Here is an 18,951-nt window from a genome sequence, read left to right as displayed (position 1 = left end):
CTCTGTTTCTCCACTAACCCTACATATTGTAATTAGCTGATTGGAAATTGAATCAATCAGGTTGTACTACAATTAAATTGGGTGTCGAATTGGCCTTTACACATTAATCTGTCAATATCCTTCTGAAGGACTGGCAAAATGGCTTGGAAAAGAAGCTGTTTCTGTTACCTGCACCGTACTCCTAATTATCACTGCTCTCTGAAGCTTCAACCTCAGAAATGTATAAAAGAAAAACATTTCCCTTGATAAATGAAGGCTTGCTTTTTTCAATTGGTGGAAGTTTAGAGTAGAGCCAAATATTTAAAGCTTTACTATAATGGTCTGAAAGAAAACTTTTTTTTTTTTTTCCAGGTGATATTGAATTAAAAACTCTATCCATTTTCTGCCCATGCAAGGCATTGCCCTTCCCTGGAAATTGATTTTTTTTTTTTCAGGGCTCACTCTGGCTATTCCCAAGCTTTAGCTATATGGAAAATAGTACCTTTATTGAATCCACTGTGTGAATAAACTTGGCAGTTAATTTTTAAGCAGCCAGACCAGTTTGTAGAAAATTACTGAATGCATCAAATATGATTAGCCTTAAAATCATTTGATAAATAACTATTCAAGGAGTTCTTTAAAACTCTAAAACATTATTTTTAAGGAACTAATTCACTTACTACTCATGACATAAATGAAAGTAGTACTCGTGGCATAATTTTTATAGAACCCTGAAAAACATGAATGCATTTCTAAATTATAATAATGGCTTTAGTTTGTACAAATTACGTTATCTATACATTTTCCCTTTATGCATTGTAATATTTGACTTACACATTTTAAAGCGTATTGATTTGGCATGTTTTCACCAGCATAATATGATTTCTACCTGCTTATGACTGTGTACTAATTCATCATTTGCAAAGGAAAGCTAAAACCTGCACTAGGAAAATCATAACAGTGATTCAGTTAATTTGTTAAATGTTAATTATTGGGTCACCTCAGGAGTTTCCAGGGTCGATTCATTCACACATCGAGCATTAGATTACTAGGTGTGTGTCTGTGTTGTTGTCCCAAGTTTGACTTTGGTTATGTGCAGTGCTATTTGGGATTGGTTGTATGCAGTACTGGAGATTGTTTTCTTATTGGTATCTCTGACCTGACCCTTTTGAGCTATGTTATATCATTCCATTTTGACACCTTTTATCAAACTTTAATGAAATGACCCAGGCAAACAAATTGTCATTAAACTTTCCATCACTTTGTCCCTTGGTATCGTCTTTTATAAATTGGACAGCAAATGTTGTATTGATCTTCTCATTCTTGCAGCTGAACTTGAAATGACCCAGACTGCTTGTTGTTTATGGCCCAGAGTTGGTTTTCCTTGACATTTCCATCCACAGCATGACACCCTTTTGTTTTTCTTTCTTTCTTGTGGAGATGAATGAACAAGACATACGATATCGAGACACTCTTGGCCATGGCAACGGAGGCACAGTCTACAAGTGAGTAGCCAATTTTGTTTAAACTTTCTGTCTACTTTTTGCTAAATGCTGGGTTTTAAGTTTAAAGGGCATCCAAGCTCTCCGTGGCAAAGATTTTTAATTGACCACCACACTTAGGCTTTATTTTCACATTTGACTCCAAAATTCTTCAAGGCATCTGTCTTCTCAGGAATTGCTCGGAAAAGTGCATTTATATTGCCTTTTTAATATTTCTGAGTCTGCATCTTTCCTGGGTGAGCAGTTAATAGTCCACCATAAGCAAGTGTACCTTTAACTGGCCTGAAGTTTAATACATTTTTTTCCTTGGCTCTTTAACACCATTATTTTTTGAAGTTTCTAGCACCCTATACTAGTCCCCCTGCCTGTTTACATCTCTGCGCGGTGGAAGTCAGACCTTATAAATACCATTGCTTTGCCCTGTGTTGCCTCTATAAGTTATTAAAAAGCCGACTTCCTGTTGTATTTCCTTCTCTCCTCACCATCCTCCCCTGAGAGAATTTCTACGTATTGATGAATATGTTAAGTTATAAAGGTCTCCCAAATTCCAGTTGCAGTGATCTTACCCTAAAGGAGTGTTCATTTTCATATTAAAAAATGCTAACGGTAAAAAACAGTTCTCTCAACAGGGAAATCTTTCTCACACAGTAGTGCAAAGTTTATAAACTACATAATGTAATATCTGGTACTTAATAGTTTGCAGTAGTGTATGAAAAATATTCTACTAGGGATTAAAAAATCCATACTGTGTAAGAAAGCCCTGAGGGAGTAATAAAGCTTTCCTCCAGAGAGCTGTTTTCCGTGTATACACTAACCCTGCAGCACATTATGGTGGTCTTCTTACCTCAGATGTTTTCACAGTGACACTAACATATATTTTCAAAGTTCTGGAATAATCAGTTTATTTCTAATTGGTTACTAATGTTTCTAGATCCTTAAGTTCTGACTAACCACATGAATACAGTTAAAAATTGCCCTGTGACGTTAAAAGGTCATACACTAAAACCCCAGAACGTCCCCCACACACATGCAGCCTTGATGTTAGAACTAGATTTCCCAGCTTTAGAAGCTTCTACAGAATCATCTGGTCCAGTCGCCCATCCAGGGCTTCTACAGATAGATCCAGGGCGTGAGTCTTTTCTCCCAAATCTAGTCCTTTAAGAACTGAATACACGTTTGGATTGTTTTTTCCTTCAGATGACTGAGTATTATAAATAGTTGTTCTGAAAGTTAATAGATAATATTTCTAGCATGATCCTTGGGCTCTGCCTTTGAAACATTTGATGCCCGATGCATCTGCTGAGTTTTGAGGCTACTGTTCTCCTTCCCTGGCTCATACTAGCATTCCTTCGCATGTAACCCCCACTACACCATAAATAGCATCTCTTCATCTTAGTCTTCTCCTTCTTACTCTTATCTGACTTGAATTTTTACCCTGGTCTGAAGTTCTTGGGTTCAGATAGCCTTAGAGAAGAAAGAAGAAAGAGGAAGAAACACGTGCACCTCTGTTGGCTTCCCTTGAATTCCCTGGAGGAAACAGTTTTCACAGCCTCACCCTTTTTTCTTATTGTTGCTCTTATGCTGATAGCCAGATAAAATAAAACAGGAAATGTTTCTAGAAATTCTTTGGGTTCCTTTTACTGAATCTGAATAGAATAAAAAAAACATTTGTTTAGACACCTAACCTACTTCTTACCTGTGTTATTTCACCAAATGTTTAACTCTCAAACATGTTTGTATTTATATATATATATAAGCTAGTTTTTATTTAAAAAATTATTTTATTGTGCCTTTGGTGTAGGTTTACAGAGCAAATTAGTTTCCCATTAGATAGTTTGTATATGCAGCGTTCCATGACATTGGTTGCATTCCCCACAATGTGTTAGCACTCTCTCCATTTCCATCCTAGGTTTCCCGTTTGCTTTCATCTGGATTTTTTACCCCTTCCTGTCTTCTCATCTTTGCTTTTGGGAAAATGTTGCCCTTTTGATCTTATATAATTGATTTTTCTAAGGAACACGTTCCTCTCAGGTGTTATTGTTTATATTATGGGTCTCTCTGTTGTTTGGCTGAAAGATGGTCTGTGGGAGTGGCTTCAGTTCCAGGTCAGAAGGGTGTCTTAGGACCATAGTCTCAGGAACTCCTCCAGTTTCTGTCAGACCAGTAAGTCTGGTCTTTTTTGTGGATTTGATTTTTTTGTTCTACGTTTTTCTCCTGCTCTGTCGGGGACCCTCTAGTTCAGAGCAGTTAGTCATGGTAGCCGGGCACCATCTAGTTCTTCTGGTCTCAGGGTCATGTAGGCTGGTTTGTTAGTCCTTTGGACTAATTGCTCCGTTGAGTCCTTGGTTTTCTTCACTCTCCCTTGGACCTGATGGGAAGAGACCAATAGTTGTATCTCAGATGGCTGCTCACAAGCTTTTAAGACCCCCAGACACTACTGGATTCAGTGTACTGGACACAGAACATTGTCTTTATGAACTGTGTTGTCCCAGTTGACAAAGATGTACCCCGAGTCTGTGGTCCTTTGCCTTTGAGCTTAGAAACTGACCACGAGGTGTCGAACATGTTTATATTTTTTAATTGAAAACTTTACCGTAAATTTACCATCCTGGCTTATTCTAGAAGGGAGAAAACATAAGCCTGCCAGTCCCCAGTAGATAATTTTTACTAAAAATAATATCCTAGATGTTAAAATTTTAACCATTTATCTTGGAACATTGCTTTATCAAAAAAGGGGTGTACAGGAGAGTGGAAATAACATGGTCATCCCCCAAGGAAAATTCACAACAAAAAATTGTTAATGTTTTCAGCTAAGAAGCATGGCAAGAACTTCTCTTTCCATTCTGTCCGCAGTGTCCAAGGGAACATTCTCCCACATGTCCTTAGCACAAGTCCTTTCATTTGCTAAAATACTATGGTGACATGAGCAACTTATGCTGAGTTTATTTAGTTGCCATTGCTAATGCTCTGTATAAGAAGTGTAAGATTTAATATGTGCCTGACAGTGGTTGCTTAGGGATGATGAGTGGCAGTATCGTGATCATTTTGGTACTTTAGTTACATAGTAGATTTCTTATAAAAAGAAGAAATTTCATTTATGTTATTGCTTTTATGATTCTTAAGGGTAAAGAATGTAAAGACTCCAAGTTGCATAACTACTTGCCATTGATCATTGGCTGTCATTTCAGCCAGGGCTTCAGCTTGGTTTGTTGTTCTTATGTCCCTGACTTTTAGTTCAGCAAAGAAATGGTATAATCACCAAGAAATGAGAATCCACCTTATTAAAGTATCTGTAAAACTAGTGTTTGTTGTGTTAGAATTGAGTTTCTCCTACACTAAGTTTACCTTAATGCTGCTGACTATAAAAATTGTGGTTTTTTCAAACAAAATGATTACATTACATAAACTAGATGAAGAAAATATTGAAAAATGCACTCAATTGGTAGCAAAACTGTCTAACAGGCCTATTTAATTTTTCTCTTACAGAGTATAAAAAAGCTAATAAGTTCAAAGCAAAAGTTTAATACTTCAGTCTTATTTGCTCGACTTGATGGGGTATTGTGAATTTCAAGGGATAGGATATCGTGTGTAACTGCAATATATATTATTTAATAATTGTTCACATTTTCATCCCTTAGGTCTAGATGTTCTCTCTAACTGTGTAATATGGCATTCTGGCCCCAGACACTTAAACCAAGTGGTGATATGGATTCTGCTGAATTGTTCTTTGTATTGTGATAGTAATTTATGTAGGTAATGCTAAGTTGGTATTTCTTAGATTAATAATTTGGGTTGAATGGATCATAGATGAAATAGCTTAGATTAAAATATAGTCCAAGCCTAGGAAGAAAAGTTTAGAAAAAGAAATGGATGCATTTTCATTATGATTCCATTTCCCAAAGTGCTTCTAGTTACAGTAGAAAAACAAATTCGGGAGACATACTCGTTTCCTCTTTGAGAGATTCACAGTGAATTTCAAAAACTTGGAGAAAATGAAAAAAAGAACAGTATGTGTTGTGTTTATGTGTGAGGACTCTTGAGTTTGAGTCCAGTATCTGCCACTAACTAGGTGTGTGTTGACCTTGGGCAAGTTATATAATGTCTTCTGCCTCAGTTTCCCTATCTTCTAAAAGGGCAATAATAATACCGAAAACCAAATTCATTGCCATCGAGTGGATTCTGACTCATAGCGACCCTATAGGACAGAGTAGAACTGCCCCATAGTGTTTCCAAGGCTGTAATCCTTACAGAAGCAGACTGCCACATCTTTCTCCCACGGAGCGGCTGGTGGGTTTGAACCGCCAACTTTTTGGTTGGCCCTTGAGTGCTTAACTACTATGCCACCAGGACTCCTTAAGTGATGTTACATGGGTGTATTCATTTGTAGTTTGTCAAGCTTTATGTTTAAGATTTGTGTCTTTGTTTTATGCAAATGATGCCTTGATTTAAAAATTACAATACAAAAAGATATAATGGGAATGGGAATGGAAATTACTAAATTCAGGATAATTACTACATTCAGGAGTGTTTGCTATGTGGGGAGGGAGAAGTCACCTTGGATGAGGAGAATCTAAAGCTTCATGGAGAATGTGAGCTTTTACCAACCCCAGACCAAACCCACTGCCATCGAGTCGATTCCAACTCAAAGCGACCCTATAGGACAGAGTAGAACTGCTCCACAGAGTTTCCAAGGAGCACCTAGTGGATTCAAACTGCCAACCTTTTGGTTAGCAGCTGTAGCACTTAACCACTACGCCACCAGGGTTTCCGTGAGCTTTTAACTGGACCTTAAATAATAATAGTACATATCTTACACAGGTGTTGTGAGATTAATTGAGATAGTCCATATAAAAGTCTTAGCTCTACTCCTGACGTTCATTAAATGTTAGCTACTAGGAGTTTTTACTAGGAGTGGTGCAGGCAGTTGTAGAATTCTCGCCTTCCACGTGGGAGACCTGGGTTTGAGTCCTGGCCAGTGTACCTCAAGCGGAACCACCATCTCTGTCAGTGGAGGCTTGCATGTTGGTATGATGATGCTGAGCAGGTTTCAGCTGTGCTCCCGGTCTACTGCAGACTGGGAAGAAAGGCCCGATGATCTGTCTACTTCTGAAAATCAATCAGCGAAAACCGTGTGGATCACAATGGTCCAATCCCATTGTGCATAGTGTCATCATGAGTTGGGAACTGACTCAATGGCAGCTAACAACAACTGGTAATGGTAGTACTAATAATAGAAAAATGTGTTTAATTTTGGTTAACCCTGTCCCCTAGATTTATTTGGCCACGGGATTCTTTTTTTGAGGAACATAAGTAAACGTCTCACAGAATTAGAGTTGTGCTGAATTCACTTTGGGAAATTCTGCCTTTGTGTTGTGACACATTATGCTTCCAATACCTAGTTATTTCCTGAGTGAAGTATTATTATATAAGTGTGGTGATTCTTTGACAGTTTCGAAGTGTTTTCTCTCTTACCATATTTTATTTTCCAATTGCTATGGGAAAGCTGGTATGATGTTAACCCCATTTTACCACTGAAAAAACTAGGGCTTATAGTCCTGTGGCCATTCGGTGGCAAAGCCAGCAAACTCTACAGCGTCTCTTCTCTTCACTGTTTATTTCCCCTAGGCAGTGTTGTTTCTCAAGGTCAGGGAGAGTCCATTGTGTTTCCTGGTATTTTCTGGTGAATCCTGCACAGCCCTAAGGATAGAATAGATGCTTAATACATATTGTTTGAAATGAAAATGAGGCAAGTGGAGGCTTTCTTAAATCAGGTTTTAGTAAGACTCTGTAACTGGATCCTCCCCGTATCTAGCTAGTTTTAGAAGATTACAGCAGGCTACGTAATTGTTTTAGAACATCCACCTGGAAGAATAAAACTTTCCACACTAAGGGCATATACTGTACTTGATTAATTTCCTTTCGTATGTTGTTAAAACTGAGCCCTCAGCATCCATTGACTCAACGCACTAGTTAACATCCTCTTTTCTTGGTTAGTATGTCACATCGAAATGAAAGTAATTAACAGGTCCGGTGATTTGGTAACATTCTCTGATTAGCATTCTCTAATTCCAAAGGCCAGTCACTCAAGCTCTTTGTTTCCTCGACACATTGTTTGATGGAGTCAAACTTTGGGTCAGAAAGTGAAGTAAAATTTAACTCTTAGGATTTAAATTTTGTTAAATCAGTCAGCCAACAAGGATTTATGGATTATCTTTTTTTGTGTCTAATCTTTGTCTGAAGAGTGGGCTTCAGGAATGGTTTCAGTTCTGGGTTAAGAGAGCATCTGGGGACCATAATTCTGGGGGTTCCTCCAGTCACTGTCAGACCATTAAGTCTAGTCTTTTCACATGAATTTGAATTCTTCCCTACATTTTTTTCTCCCTCTGCCTGGGACTCTCTGAGGTGTTCCCTATCAGGGATGTCATTGGTGGTAGCTGCACACCATCTAGCTCTTCTGGTCTAAGGCTGGTAGTGTCTGGATTATCTTTTATATATATTTTTTGTTAATCCAGATTAAATTGTTGCTTTCTTGCCCATGTATTTTAGTGTCTAGATGTTAGAAAACAGTAGTAAATTTTCCACCTCCAGCTGCTCCTACAGTGCAGTTAAGAGTCTAATCTGGATTTAGGGTAGAATTTTTTCAGTGATAATATTGGGTATCATATATGCTGTCTACATGGTGTTTGGAAGATTGGATATGAGCCATTATTTAAGAGTTAATTTGAACATTCGCAGTGGTTAAATGCTTGCCCCCTAAGCGAAAGGTTGACATTTTGAACCCACCCAGTGGCTCTGCAGGAGAAAGTCCTGGTGACCTGCTTCCGTACTTACAGTCTCGGAAACCCTGTGGGGCACTCTCCTCTGACACGTGGGCTCACTGTGAGTTGGAATGGACTCAGAGGCCCCCAACAACAACAGAGACAACAAGAGCAGGGGAGGGATAGTAATTCTCAAAGATATGGGTCTCTTCTCCTTTCTGTTGTCATCTATTTTAAGAGATACTTGCCAGACAGCAGAGTGGAGATGGTTCCCGAGGTGGTAACTGAGGTTACATGAGCTGTTAAGTTGTATGATACCCTTGTGATGTGGCTGCACAGGCCAATTAAAACGTTACTGTTTTTTTTTTTGGTTTGGGGTTGGAATTTTATTAACTCATTAAAGTAACATAATTTAGTTCTTAAAAATTAGAAGGTCAGATAGTTATGTAAGTGAGAAAATACATGAATTGTTTAATTCAGTGTGGTTTGGCAAACAAAATATTTTAAAACAAGATTGGTGGCAGAAAAGCATCATAAAAAGGGCCCTTGAGCTATGACATTCCTGATCAGCGCCTGATCTCTAAAATCTACATGATACTGCAAAAACTCGACTACAAAAAGACAAATAACCCAATTAAAAAATGGGCAAAAGATATGAATAGACACTTCACTAAAGAAGACATTCAGGTGGCTAACAGATACATGGGGAAATGTTCACGATCATTAGCCATTAGAAAAATGCAGATCAAAACTACAATGAGATTTCATCTCACTCCACCAAGGCTGGCATTAATCCAAAATGCACAAAATAATAAGTGTTGGAGAGACTGTGGAGAGATTGGAACTCTTACACACTGCTGATGGGAATGTCAAATGGTACAACCACTTTGGAAATCAATTCGGAGCTTCCTTAAAAAGCTAGAATTAGAACTACTATACGATCCAGCTATCCCACTCCTTGGAATATATCCTAGAGAAATAAGAGCCTTTACATGAACAGATATGTGCACACCCATGTTTATTGCAGCACTGGTTACAGTAGCAAAAAGACGGAAGCAACCAAGGTGCCCATTGATGGATGAATGGATAAATAAGTTATGGTATATTCACACAATGGAATCCTACACATTGATAAAGAACAGTGACTAATCTGTGAAACATTTCATAACATGGAGGAACCTGGAAGGCATTTTGCTGAGTGAAATTAGTCAGTTGCAAAAGGACAAACATTGTATAAGACCACTATTATAAGAACTTGAGAAATAGTTTAAACTGAGAAGAAAACATTCTTTTGTGGTTATGAGAGGGAGGAGGGAGGAGGGGTGGGAGAGGGGTATTCACTAATTAGATAGTAGATAGGAACTACTTAAGGTGAAGGGAAAGACAGCACACAATACAGGGGAGGTCAGCACAACTGGACTAAACCAAAAGCAAAGCAGTTTCCTGAATAAACTGAATGCTTCAAAGGCCAGCGTAGCAGGGGCAGGGGTCTGGCACCATGGTTTCAGGGGACATCTAAGTCAATTGGCATAATAAAATCTATTAACAAAACATTCTGCGTCCCACTTTGAAGAGTGGCATCTGGGGTTTTAAACAATAGCAAGCAGCCGTCTAAGATGCATCAATTGGTCTCAACCCACCTGGATCAAAGGAGAATGAAGAACACCAAGGACACAAGGTAATTACGAGCCCAAGAGACAGAAAGGGCCACATGAACCAGAGACTGCGTCACCCTGAGACCAGAAGAACTAGATGGTGCCCAACTATAACCGATGACTGCCCTGACAGGGAACACAACAGAGAACCCCTGAGGGAGCAGGAGAGCAGTGGGATGCAGACCCCAAATTCTCATAAGACCAGACTTAATGGTCTGACTGAGACTAGAAAGACCCCTGTGGTCATGGCCCCCAGATCTTCTGTTGCCCCAGGACAGGAACCATTCCCGAAGCCAAATCTTCAGACATGGATTGGACTGGACAGTGGGTTGGAGAGGGATGCTGGTGAGGAGTGAGCTTCTTGGATCAGGTGGACACTTGAGACTATGTTGGCATCTCCTGCCTGGAGGGGAGATGAGAGGGTGGAGGGGGTTAGAAGCTGGTGAAATGGACATGAAAAGAGAGAGTGGAGGGAGAGAGCAGGCTGTCTCATCAGGGGGGGAGCAATAGGGAGTGTGTAGCAAGGTGTATATGGGTTTTTGTGTGAGAGACTGACTTGATTTGTAAACTTTCACTTAAAGCACAATAAAAATTTTTTTTAAAAAAGGGGGGCCATTGATGGTGAAATATTGGGAACCACATAGTACCCAAAAAACTTTCTCCTTCACTAGCCCACCCAGAGGTGCCGAGCCAAAACAAGAAGAAGTAAGTCTGTCCCCGACTTCTGTAATGACTGTGTCAGTGACCCACTCCTTTACATTTTTCCCCTAACTGCATCTTTTAAATTAGGAGTTGTTTTTAAGTGGTTTTGATATTGATCTTAGACCTAGGGTGATTGTTTGATTTATTTTAACTTTAAATTCCCGATCACATGAAGAGTCTTTTCCTTGGACTCAAGATCATATTTTAAACAAGCAAATGAGACATCATTGTAATGCAAAATTAAATACTTGTATATGGCTAGATTGCATTATGGTATCATCTGACAAGCCAGGATATTTATGTTTTCAGAAAATCAATGAATATTTGTCAAATAAAATTAATTATGTATGTTTCCCTCTCCCTGTCTTGCAGCATCCACTGTTATAGGTTTGTTTCATACAGTAATGTGTATTGTATTGATTAGAATCTAAAGAATGAACCTGAGCTCCTGATTCTCGACACCTTGCCCGCTTTTGCTCTCCTCCCCCACCTCCCCCACCCCCACACACGACGTTCCTGCAACGTCACACCTGCTCATCTCCATTATGGCAATGATGGATTATTGGCATCCAGCCAACATGACAGGATGTCACAGGTCGCTGAGCAGAAATTTTCAGACCCTGTTTCCACCCGAATTAACTATTATTGAAATAGTTTATTGAGATTGAAGTATTGATCATTTTCTGCTAACCTTGGCTTAAGGGAAGGAAGAGGAGGCGGTGGTGGTTTTGAAAGACACTAAATTTCGTTTTAAAAAATCTCGTTTATTTAGCCTTTTCTTCTTCCTGTTTTATAGCACCTATTGTTTTATTGCTTGGAAAAGGGTATCTTGGCTTTATTTTTATGACAGTATAATTATACTTCAGAAATGTACTTGATTACTATGGGTAACAGAATTGTTCTAGTATATTGGTTTGGCCAATATTGCTATACAAACAACTTTTCAGTCAGTTGAGTCTGGTAGAAATCAATACGTTATGGTAGTACTTCAAGTAAGAATTTGCTGAATCTGGTGTTTCAATACCGTCTCCTTTCAGGGAAAAAATGGTTTTGAAGTGGCAAGACTTCTTTGTAATATTTTATTAATAAAAATGCTTTCTTTGTAAAGAAATTTAATGTCCCAGCAGAAGTGGTTGTGGACAGGTAAGTATTAGCACACTTTTGTTATAGGCTGGAGGAGATCTAATTTCCACGTGAAATCTGTTCTCTGGCTGCATTAGGAGGGTATAACATCTGGGTTTGACTTCATTTGGCAGTATCTATATTAGATTCATGTGTCCCGTTCTGGGTGCTGATTTTAGAGAGCAACCAGAGGCACCTAGAAAGACTAATGAGGGACCTGAGAACTGTGCCCGTCCAGTCTCTTCATTTGTTGAACAGTCACTTCCTAAGTATGTGCTGTGTAGCATACACTGTGCCAGATGTTGGGGACAGCCCGGCCCTCATCAGACCTGTGTTCAGATGGGTGGAGAGGCTCTGTCCACAAGTAAGTATGGGATTCAGCAGCGTGGGCCACATGTCTGTACATGTGGTACGCAGGCCCTGGGGCCTGGGGAAGGAGTGATGACTTTTAGCTCCAACCTCTGGAAGACACAGGTAAGGCCTCCTAGAAGAACTGGTATTTGAGTTGAGAAGTGGTTGAAGGAATTTGGCTCTTTTAGCTAAAGAAGATAAAATCAAGAGGTTCCATGACAGCTGACTTAAAAAAATCTGAAAAGCACTCCTGTAGACAGAACAGGTTTGCTGTGTGTTCTTCTAAAGGCTAGGCTCAAATTGCTTGCTTGAGTATCTCTGTCCCAATCTACTTTTGGTTAGAGTGAGTAGTGTGCTCTTCCTGTTGTTCTTATCCCCTGGATTATTCTCCGTGGAGGAGAGTCCATATCTGGCTAACCTTGGTGGAAGCCTTCCCAGTGCCCAGCACAGTTCTTGACCTGTTATAGTTGCTTAGTGAGTGTCAGGAATTAGCCTGCAGAAGCAGATCCTCCACATCCTAGGGAGGACACAAAGTGTTGACCATTCCTGAATGGCCCTAGGAGATGGCGAACTCTTCTACCTTAAGTAGAACGATATGGCTATCATTCAGAAGTGCTGAGAAAAGAATTCCCACTTAGACCTAAAGATGAGATGACAACAAAGTTTTTGTCTAATGTTCCAGAACTAAATCCAGCATTCAGCTACCAGAAGAATCTCATGTCAGGTATTGCTTAGTGTTGCTATTTTAAATTTTGTCTTTTGTATATTTATTCACTGAACAAGGACATACTGAATGTCACCATGTGCCAACAACAACTGTTCTAAGCATATGTGACCCAGTAGTGAACGAAACAGAGATGGTCCCTGCACTCCTGGAGCTCACACTAGTGGGAAAAACAGGCAAAAATCAAGGAAATAAATATCTTGCAAGTGCTATAAAGAATGTTGAATAGGTGCTCAAAGAAAGCTTATCTGAGGAGGTGATATTTGAGCTGAGACCTGAAGGACAAGAAGGAGCCAGTCATAGGAAAACCTGGGAGAGGAACCTTCCAGGCAGATGGGGACCGCCCAGACAGAAGCCCCCCAAATGGGCATGATTTCTGTCTTGTCAGTGTGGTTGGAGCACAGTGAGCTCAGAGGAGAGCAGAGAGATGGATAGGTGCTGGGTCATGCTGGGTCTTTTGGTCTTTGCTAAGAAGACTTAGTCAGTATGGTTCCCCACTTTTTACGGGGGAGAAAGGTAAACATTGCAAGTGTTAAGTGGCGTGCCCAAGGTGAAGTCAGAACTGGAACTCAGGTCTTCAGGTAACTAAACTAGTACTTGGGACTCCTTAAGCCGAGGTTTCTCTGTTTGCCATTCACTTTCTGAATGGCAATTTTTTAACTCAAGTTATTTTTGGATTTAAGATAGAAATTAATAATCTTGAAAGTCAATGATATGCCATCTCTAGTTGTTAATTTTAGAGGCTTTTTAGTAGATGTTAAACCAAAACAACTATTCCTTGGCTGACAATTATTACAGCATAATTTGTTATTTGGCCTGTCCTTTGGGCCTCCTTACTTATCCAAACCTTAGAATTTAATATTTGAATCCCAAAATTAATTGTATGGTTGTGTTAGTGGAGGTGATGCATTTCCTGATTTATAAGACATGTTAATTTTTTTTTTAAGCTTTTTTACAGTATTTGATGGGTTGGAAAATTGTAGTGTCTTGGTAGGCATATAGCACAAGCAAATATTTGTATCCCATAGCATCTAGGGTATTTACTTAAATTGCTTTTTTTGAAAATAATTCCCTGGAAAGTCCAAAAGGCATTTACTGTGTATAACTTTCTGCCGTAGTTTTTTTCTTGCTCTATCATTGGTTATTTTGATGTAGGAGACCGTGTTTCTGTTAAATTGCTGCCTTACTGGAGTGAAATATGTTTAGGTTTTGATATGTACGCTAACACTGACTGTGAGGAGCAGGTTACTAAAGTAGAAGGGGAAGTAGCAGTATAGATTAAGCATAAAGGTTTCTTAAAAAAACATGAATTTGCTCTTTAAATATGACTTTGTATTATGTTGTCCTCTTGACCCTAAAATTTTCATACCTTTACTTGTCAGTATTACAAAAAGAAAGAAAAAGAATGTACAATATCATTGCTAAAAGTAGGTTCCTGGTTTTTAATTTGTGAATTCAAATAATGAAATGAAAAATGTTCAGACAAAATTAGAACTTCCTTTAGGGCATGATCAATATAGCATTTTAACAAGCTTAGTGTATTTGGAAAATATGTATTGTGTAAGATTCTCAAACGTATTGATTCTATTACGACTGCTAACTGTAGCAGCAAAGTGTAACAATATACTTAGTAAACATAAAACTCGGATTAAACCATGATTAAGTTTTCAGAGAAGTTACCTAAAAACTATGAATGAAATATATTCTTACATTGTCTCAGCAACAAAATGTATAGCCAGCAAAACTTTATTGTGGGAGGGAGAACAATACGTGGCATAAAATTAAAGTGAATTTTTACCATGAACACGTGCACTTAGTTCAGTTTGTGTGCACTGTTTATTTCTTCTTTTTTACCTTTTTTTGTAGGTAATTCTTAGGGAGTGTAGAAGGACACCATCGTTGGGGTAACTTACTTAAATGAACCAATGAGAAGTTTCCCTGCTCTTCTTGAGCCCCAAGTAAAGTGCTGTAAGGCTCTGCCTACCTCGATATACCTAAGTCACAAGAGGCGCTCGGAGTCATAGTGGTCGATTTATGATTCCAGAGTGGGCTGCCAGTACCTACTCCGCATTATCGTCCAGTTGCTTTGGGATGCAGCTCGGTGGAGTAGGTATCACTATCCTCATTTGACCTATGAAGAAATTAAACCACAGAGAAATTAATGGATTTCCCTGAGGACTCAAAGCAAGTTAGAGAAAGGATCACCACTGGGTTTCTTCACCCTTCCCAGTGCCCCTCCTAGTAAAATAATCATATTTTGGTTGTATGAGGAGCTCAAGTAAGCAAAATGTGTACATGCATAAGAAACTATGCCGACATTTTCCAGCAGATACACTACAGTTGTACTTTTTTTTTGCATCAGGCACATGTGTCTTACTGATGATTCATAGGAACAAACAGCTGCCTCCTTCTTCCCTGGAACTGGTCTTCTTTGAAGTAATTGATTAATCCCATGTCAGAAATGTTAGCTATGACCTCCAAACTTACATCACTTCAGCATGTAGCTTCATTGTTGAAGGAGAATTTTCTAATACAGTTTATGTATTTTTGGAAGTCACCAAAAATACCTCAAAAAGATCATGGTGGAATTGGATTTAGTACCCAAATTCTTTCCTTCTGTTGTCCAAACCAGAGGCACAAGAGCCATATGCAGAGAAGTAACTCAAATTCCTCCACGTTGCTGGGTTTAAAGAGGACTGTGCCTAGATGGTGTAAGTACGGTGGTAGTTTGTGGCTCAGTTTTTACGTTAAAGGAAAAAGCCTCTCCTGGTTTATTTTGACCCTACTCATGGCATGCCTGCTTGGGGAAGTCTGTTATGCACAAAAGTGCACAAAATGAAGATAAAGTGCCTCTCTCCAGCCTGACAAAAGCCATTCCTTTGCAGAATGGTAGCTGCAGCGAAAGTAAATAAATGAATGGACAGCAATCACAGCCTAGTTGATGAAACTGTTCAATTAAAGCACAGGCATTTACATGGTGTAATTTCCCTAAATTGCCAATGAGCCCCTTTAGACACAACCAGTGTTCAAATTGATTTCAGCATTGATTTTGGCTGAAGCTGATAAATTTCTGCTTGTTAGTTAATTTTGCAGAAGACTCTGTACTGCAGTATTGAAGTGTTCATTTAGCTGATGGTTAGAAGAGGAGTTATTTACAGAGGCCTCTACTGTTGTTCTGAGATGGGACAATTCCCCAATCATCTTTTACTTTTAATTTTTTAGGCTTCAGTATACCAATCAATAGGTGATTGAAACTGATTAAAACTTATCCAACCAGCTGCCTATGGCAGTTTAATTAGAAGCTGGATGATTCTTAAATTAAAGTTGTCTTATTTTTATCACATAGGCGTCTTCTGGAAGAGTAAGGGACTAACAGTACTGAAAACTTAACATTTGGCTCTGTTAAGGTATCTTGCAAATGTTAAAGCACTCACTAGCTGTTCCTAAGGCAACCCGAAACCACATTCAGAGACTTTTGCCTTTATAGAGATTAGAAGTAATAATATGCTTACTTGCCAGCCAAGGGATTTTTTTTTTTTCAGCAAAGGGATAACCTGTGGCATAACGATCCATGTGAAGGAACAGCTGTTTGTGATATATCTCTGATTTTATAAGCATGGTGAATGTTTGAGCTTATTTTTTAAAAAATACTGCAGTGCAGGATGAAGCTAGCCACCACGATATCCTGTGTCTGTCTCCCCTAAAATAGATCAAAAACAAATATTCTCATGAACTGCATGTTGAATTTTCAACAATATTCTGGGCAGAATTATAAAAAAGATTCTTGCCTTTTTTTTTCAGGGACGCTTCCTCATACTCATTTTACCTAGTGTGAGACAGTTTCTTGAGATTTTAATGGAAATGGGTTAATATTTCCGTCACAGGGGACATATTACATCTGGTACTGTGGGGAAGGAGGAAGGGAATAAATGGCTCACTTTTCAGAGGTGCATTTACTCTTTTGACCCACTAGGGTACCATTTAGTGCTCTAGAAGAGGTAATTTAGTAAATTGCACCCTGGTGACCTAAAAAAGTTAATGCAACTCTGGAAAGTGAGTCATTCAATCGATTTTTCCCTATTGCTTTTTAAAAATCAAGCCTGACCATATCCAGAGAGCCTTCAAGAGAACTGGAATTAGAGGGTCTGGAAACAACCAGTTTATGTTCAGACAAGGCTTATGGGGCCGGGCATCGGATTTGGCTTCCGACAACCTGAATCCAGTTCCCATCCAACACTTACCAAACAAGAATCCAGAAGGAGTCGTTAGCTTCACTGAGCCTTGCTTTCCATATCTGTAAAGTGGGAATAATAACATCTACTTCACAATTTTTTCTACAAGTTGTACGTGTAGCTTCTATGTGTAAAAAAACTATAAAGCACAGTGGAATATTAATTATCAGTAAGGAGGAGGCCTTCTGAGATAGCCATTCTTATATCTAATTTTGGAAAGTGCTTTTTGTTAGCTTTCCACCAACGAACTGTGAGCAGAAATTACACTGTAATCAGGCCATTTGAGGAGAGAAGTTTCCTAGCTAGTTAATCCTCACGTGTATTGCCTGACTACTACATTCTTTCATCCATGCTCCTCATTAGGCTTTATATGTCTTGCCTGTCTGTTTACCTGTTACCTTCTTTCAGAACCTTTGATCAAGCGATCACTGTGACTATAGCTTCCTTGATCTCAAAAGTATTTAGACCGTATGTTAGAAGATATTACTCTGGTTGGTGTGGGGAATATTATAGGCTTGAGCCAGGCCACATCAGTTTCCGGAAGAAATATGAAGGCAGTGATGCTCACATTAACTTTGAGGCAAGTGTGGGAGTAAACATTATAACCAGAGCAAACAGGAGGAAGAAGAAGTGATAAAACATAGGGTTGCAGTAGTTTTTCTCTGATTGGAAGTCCTTCTAGCCCAGCTGCGTTCCTGGTATCATATGTTAACGTTGACTTGTGAGCTGTATGTATGATCAGCACTTTGAAAGATCTCTTAATATCCGTAACCTAATAACATGTTTTATTTGACACCTAAAATAGTTCAAGGGGCCCTGTTGCTTATCCACAAATTATTTTGCAGTCAGTAGTCAAGCATCTGTAATAGGTTTTTAGGCAGAAGGAAGGTTGACATAGACTGCTATTTGAACTAGTACAGTTTACATAAAAGCTTCTTTTTACAACTGCTGTTTACTTTGGATTCTCTATTTTAACAGCTAGAGCCTGGCTAATGTGTTTATCTATTATGGAAGGCAACAACTGTCAGCGTTGGTTTCCCTGTAACAGTTTGCAATTTTTTTCTGTGGGGGGCTATTTTAGTCTGTGACAACACTTCTTAAAATCCCAAAGCCTGATCATTTGTCCTAAAGGTATTGGTAAAATTCACCCCCAAAGAAAACCTGCGAAGTAAACAAATCTCTAAAAAGACCAAGCAATAAAACAAATGTTTTGTTAGCTGAACCATAGTTAGTTTTACATTTGGTTATTGGAAATATGTCATTGCATTCAAAGATGATATCCAGAGGGTTTTTTAATTAATCTTACAAGAACAAAAGATTTTTGTTTTCTGTGTGTATGTGTGTGTGTACTCACATGCATTGTTTTATGTGTTTGTTTTATGCTGGCTTCAGAATTATTCAGCCTTATAATCTTTTGGTATAATGTAATATAGTCAGTTCTCAGGTCCCTAGACTCCAAGTGCAAGTGTATCACCTCATGCAGGCTTCCCCTAGTGGTGTGTTAAAAAAAACAACTAAACCAGTTGCCACTTGACTCATGGCAACCCCATGTGTGTCAGTAAAAACGTGCTCCTTAGGGTTTTCAGTGGCTGTGCCTTTTGGAAGTAGATTGCAAAGTCTTTCTTCTGAGACATCTCTGGGTAGATTTGAACCACCAACCTTTCAATTAGGAGCTGAGCGCTTACCTGTTTGTGCCACCCAGAGCCCTCTTAATTTTCCCTATCTCCTTTTTGTTAAAGTAGGTTTTTGTTTTTTTTTTTTTTATCCAAGTCTGTAAAGCCTTTGAAATGAAAAAAACTTCCAAGTTGGAGAAAGACTTCCATCTTGTTATTTAAAATTTACTTAAAATCAGAGCTATTATTGTTATTAATTTTTGGTCAGTAAATCAATGCCATTAGGGAAATAGCATATGTAAGTGTGGAAACT

General features: G+C 38.8%; 1 protein-coding gene across 29 annotated transcripts in view; it reads left to right on the top strand.

The window, feature by feature from the left end:
- Positions 1-18,951, top strand: part of MAP2K5 (mitogen-activated protein kinase kinase 5) — a 279,846-nt gene that overhangs the window by 58,368 nt on the left and 202,527 nt on the right. For all 29 annotated transcript variants that reach the window (XM_064267345.1, XM_064267344.1, XM_064267343.1 and 26 more), the window contains one exon: positions 1,420-1,484. In XM_064267345.1, coding sequence (XP_064123415.1) covers positions 1,420-1,484 — 65 coding nt within the window. The remainder of the gene's footprint in view (positions 1-1,419; positions 1,485-18,951) is intronic.

This window comes from Loxodonta africana, chromosome 13 (genome assembly GCF_030014295.1).
Source record: "Loxodonta africana isolate mLoxAfr1 chromosome 13, mLoxAfr1.hap2, whole genome shotgun sequence".
NCBI classification, from domain to species: Eukaryota; Metazoa; Chordata; class Mammalia; order Proboscidea; family Elephantidae; genus Loxodonta; species Loxodonta africana.
This window is presented reverse-complemented; position numbering and strand designations above follow the sequence as displayed.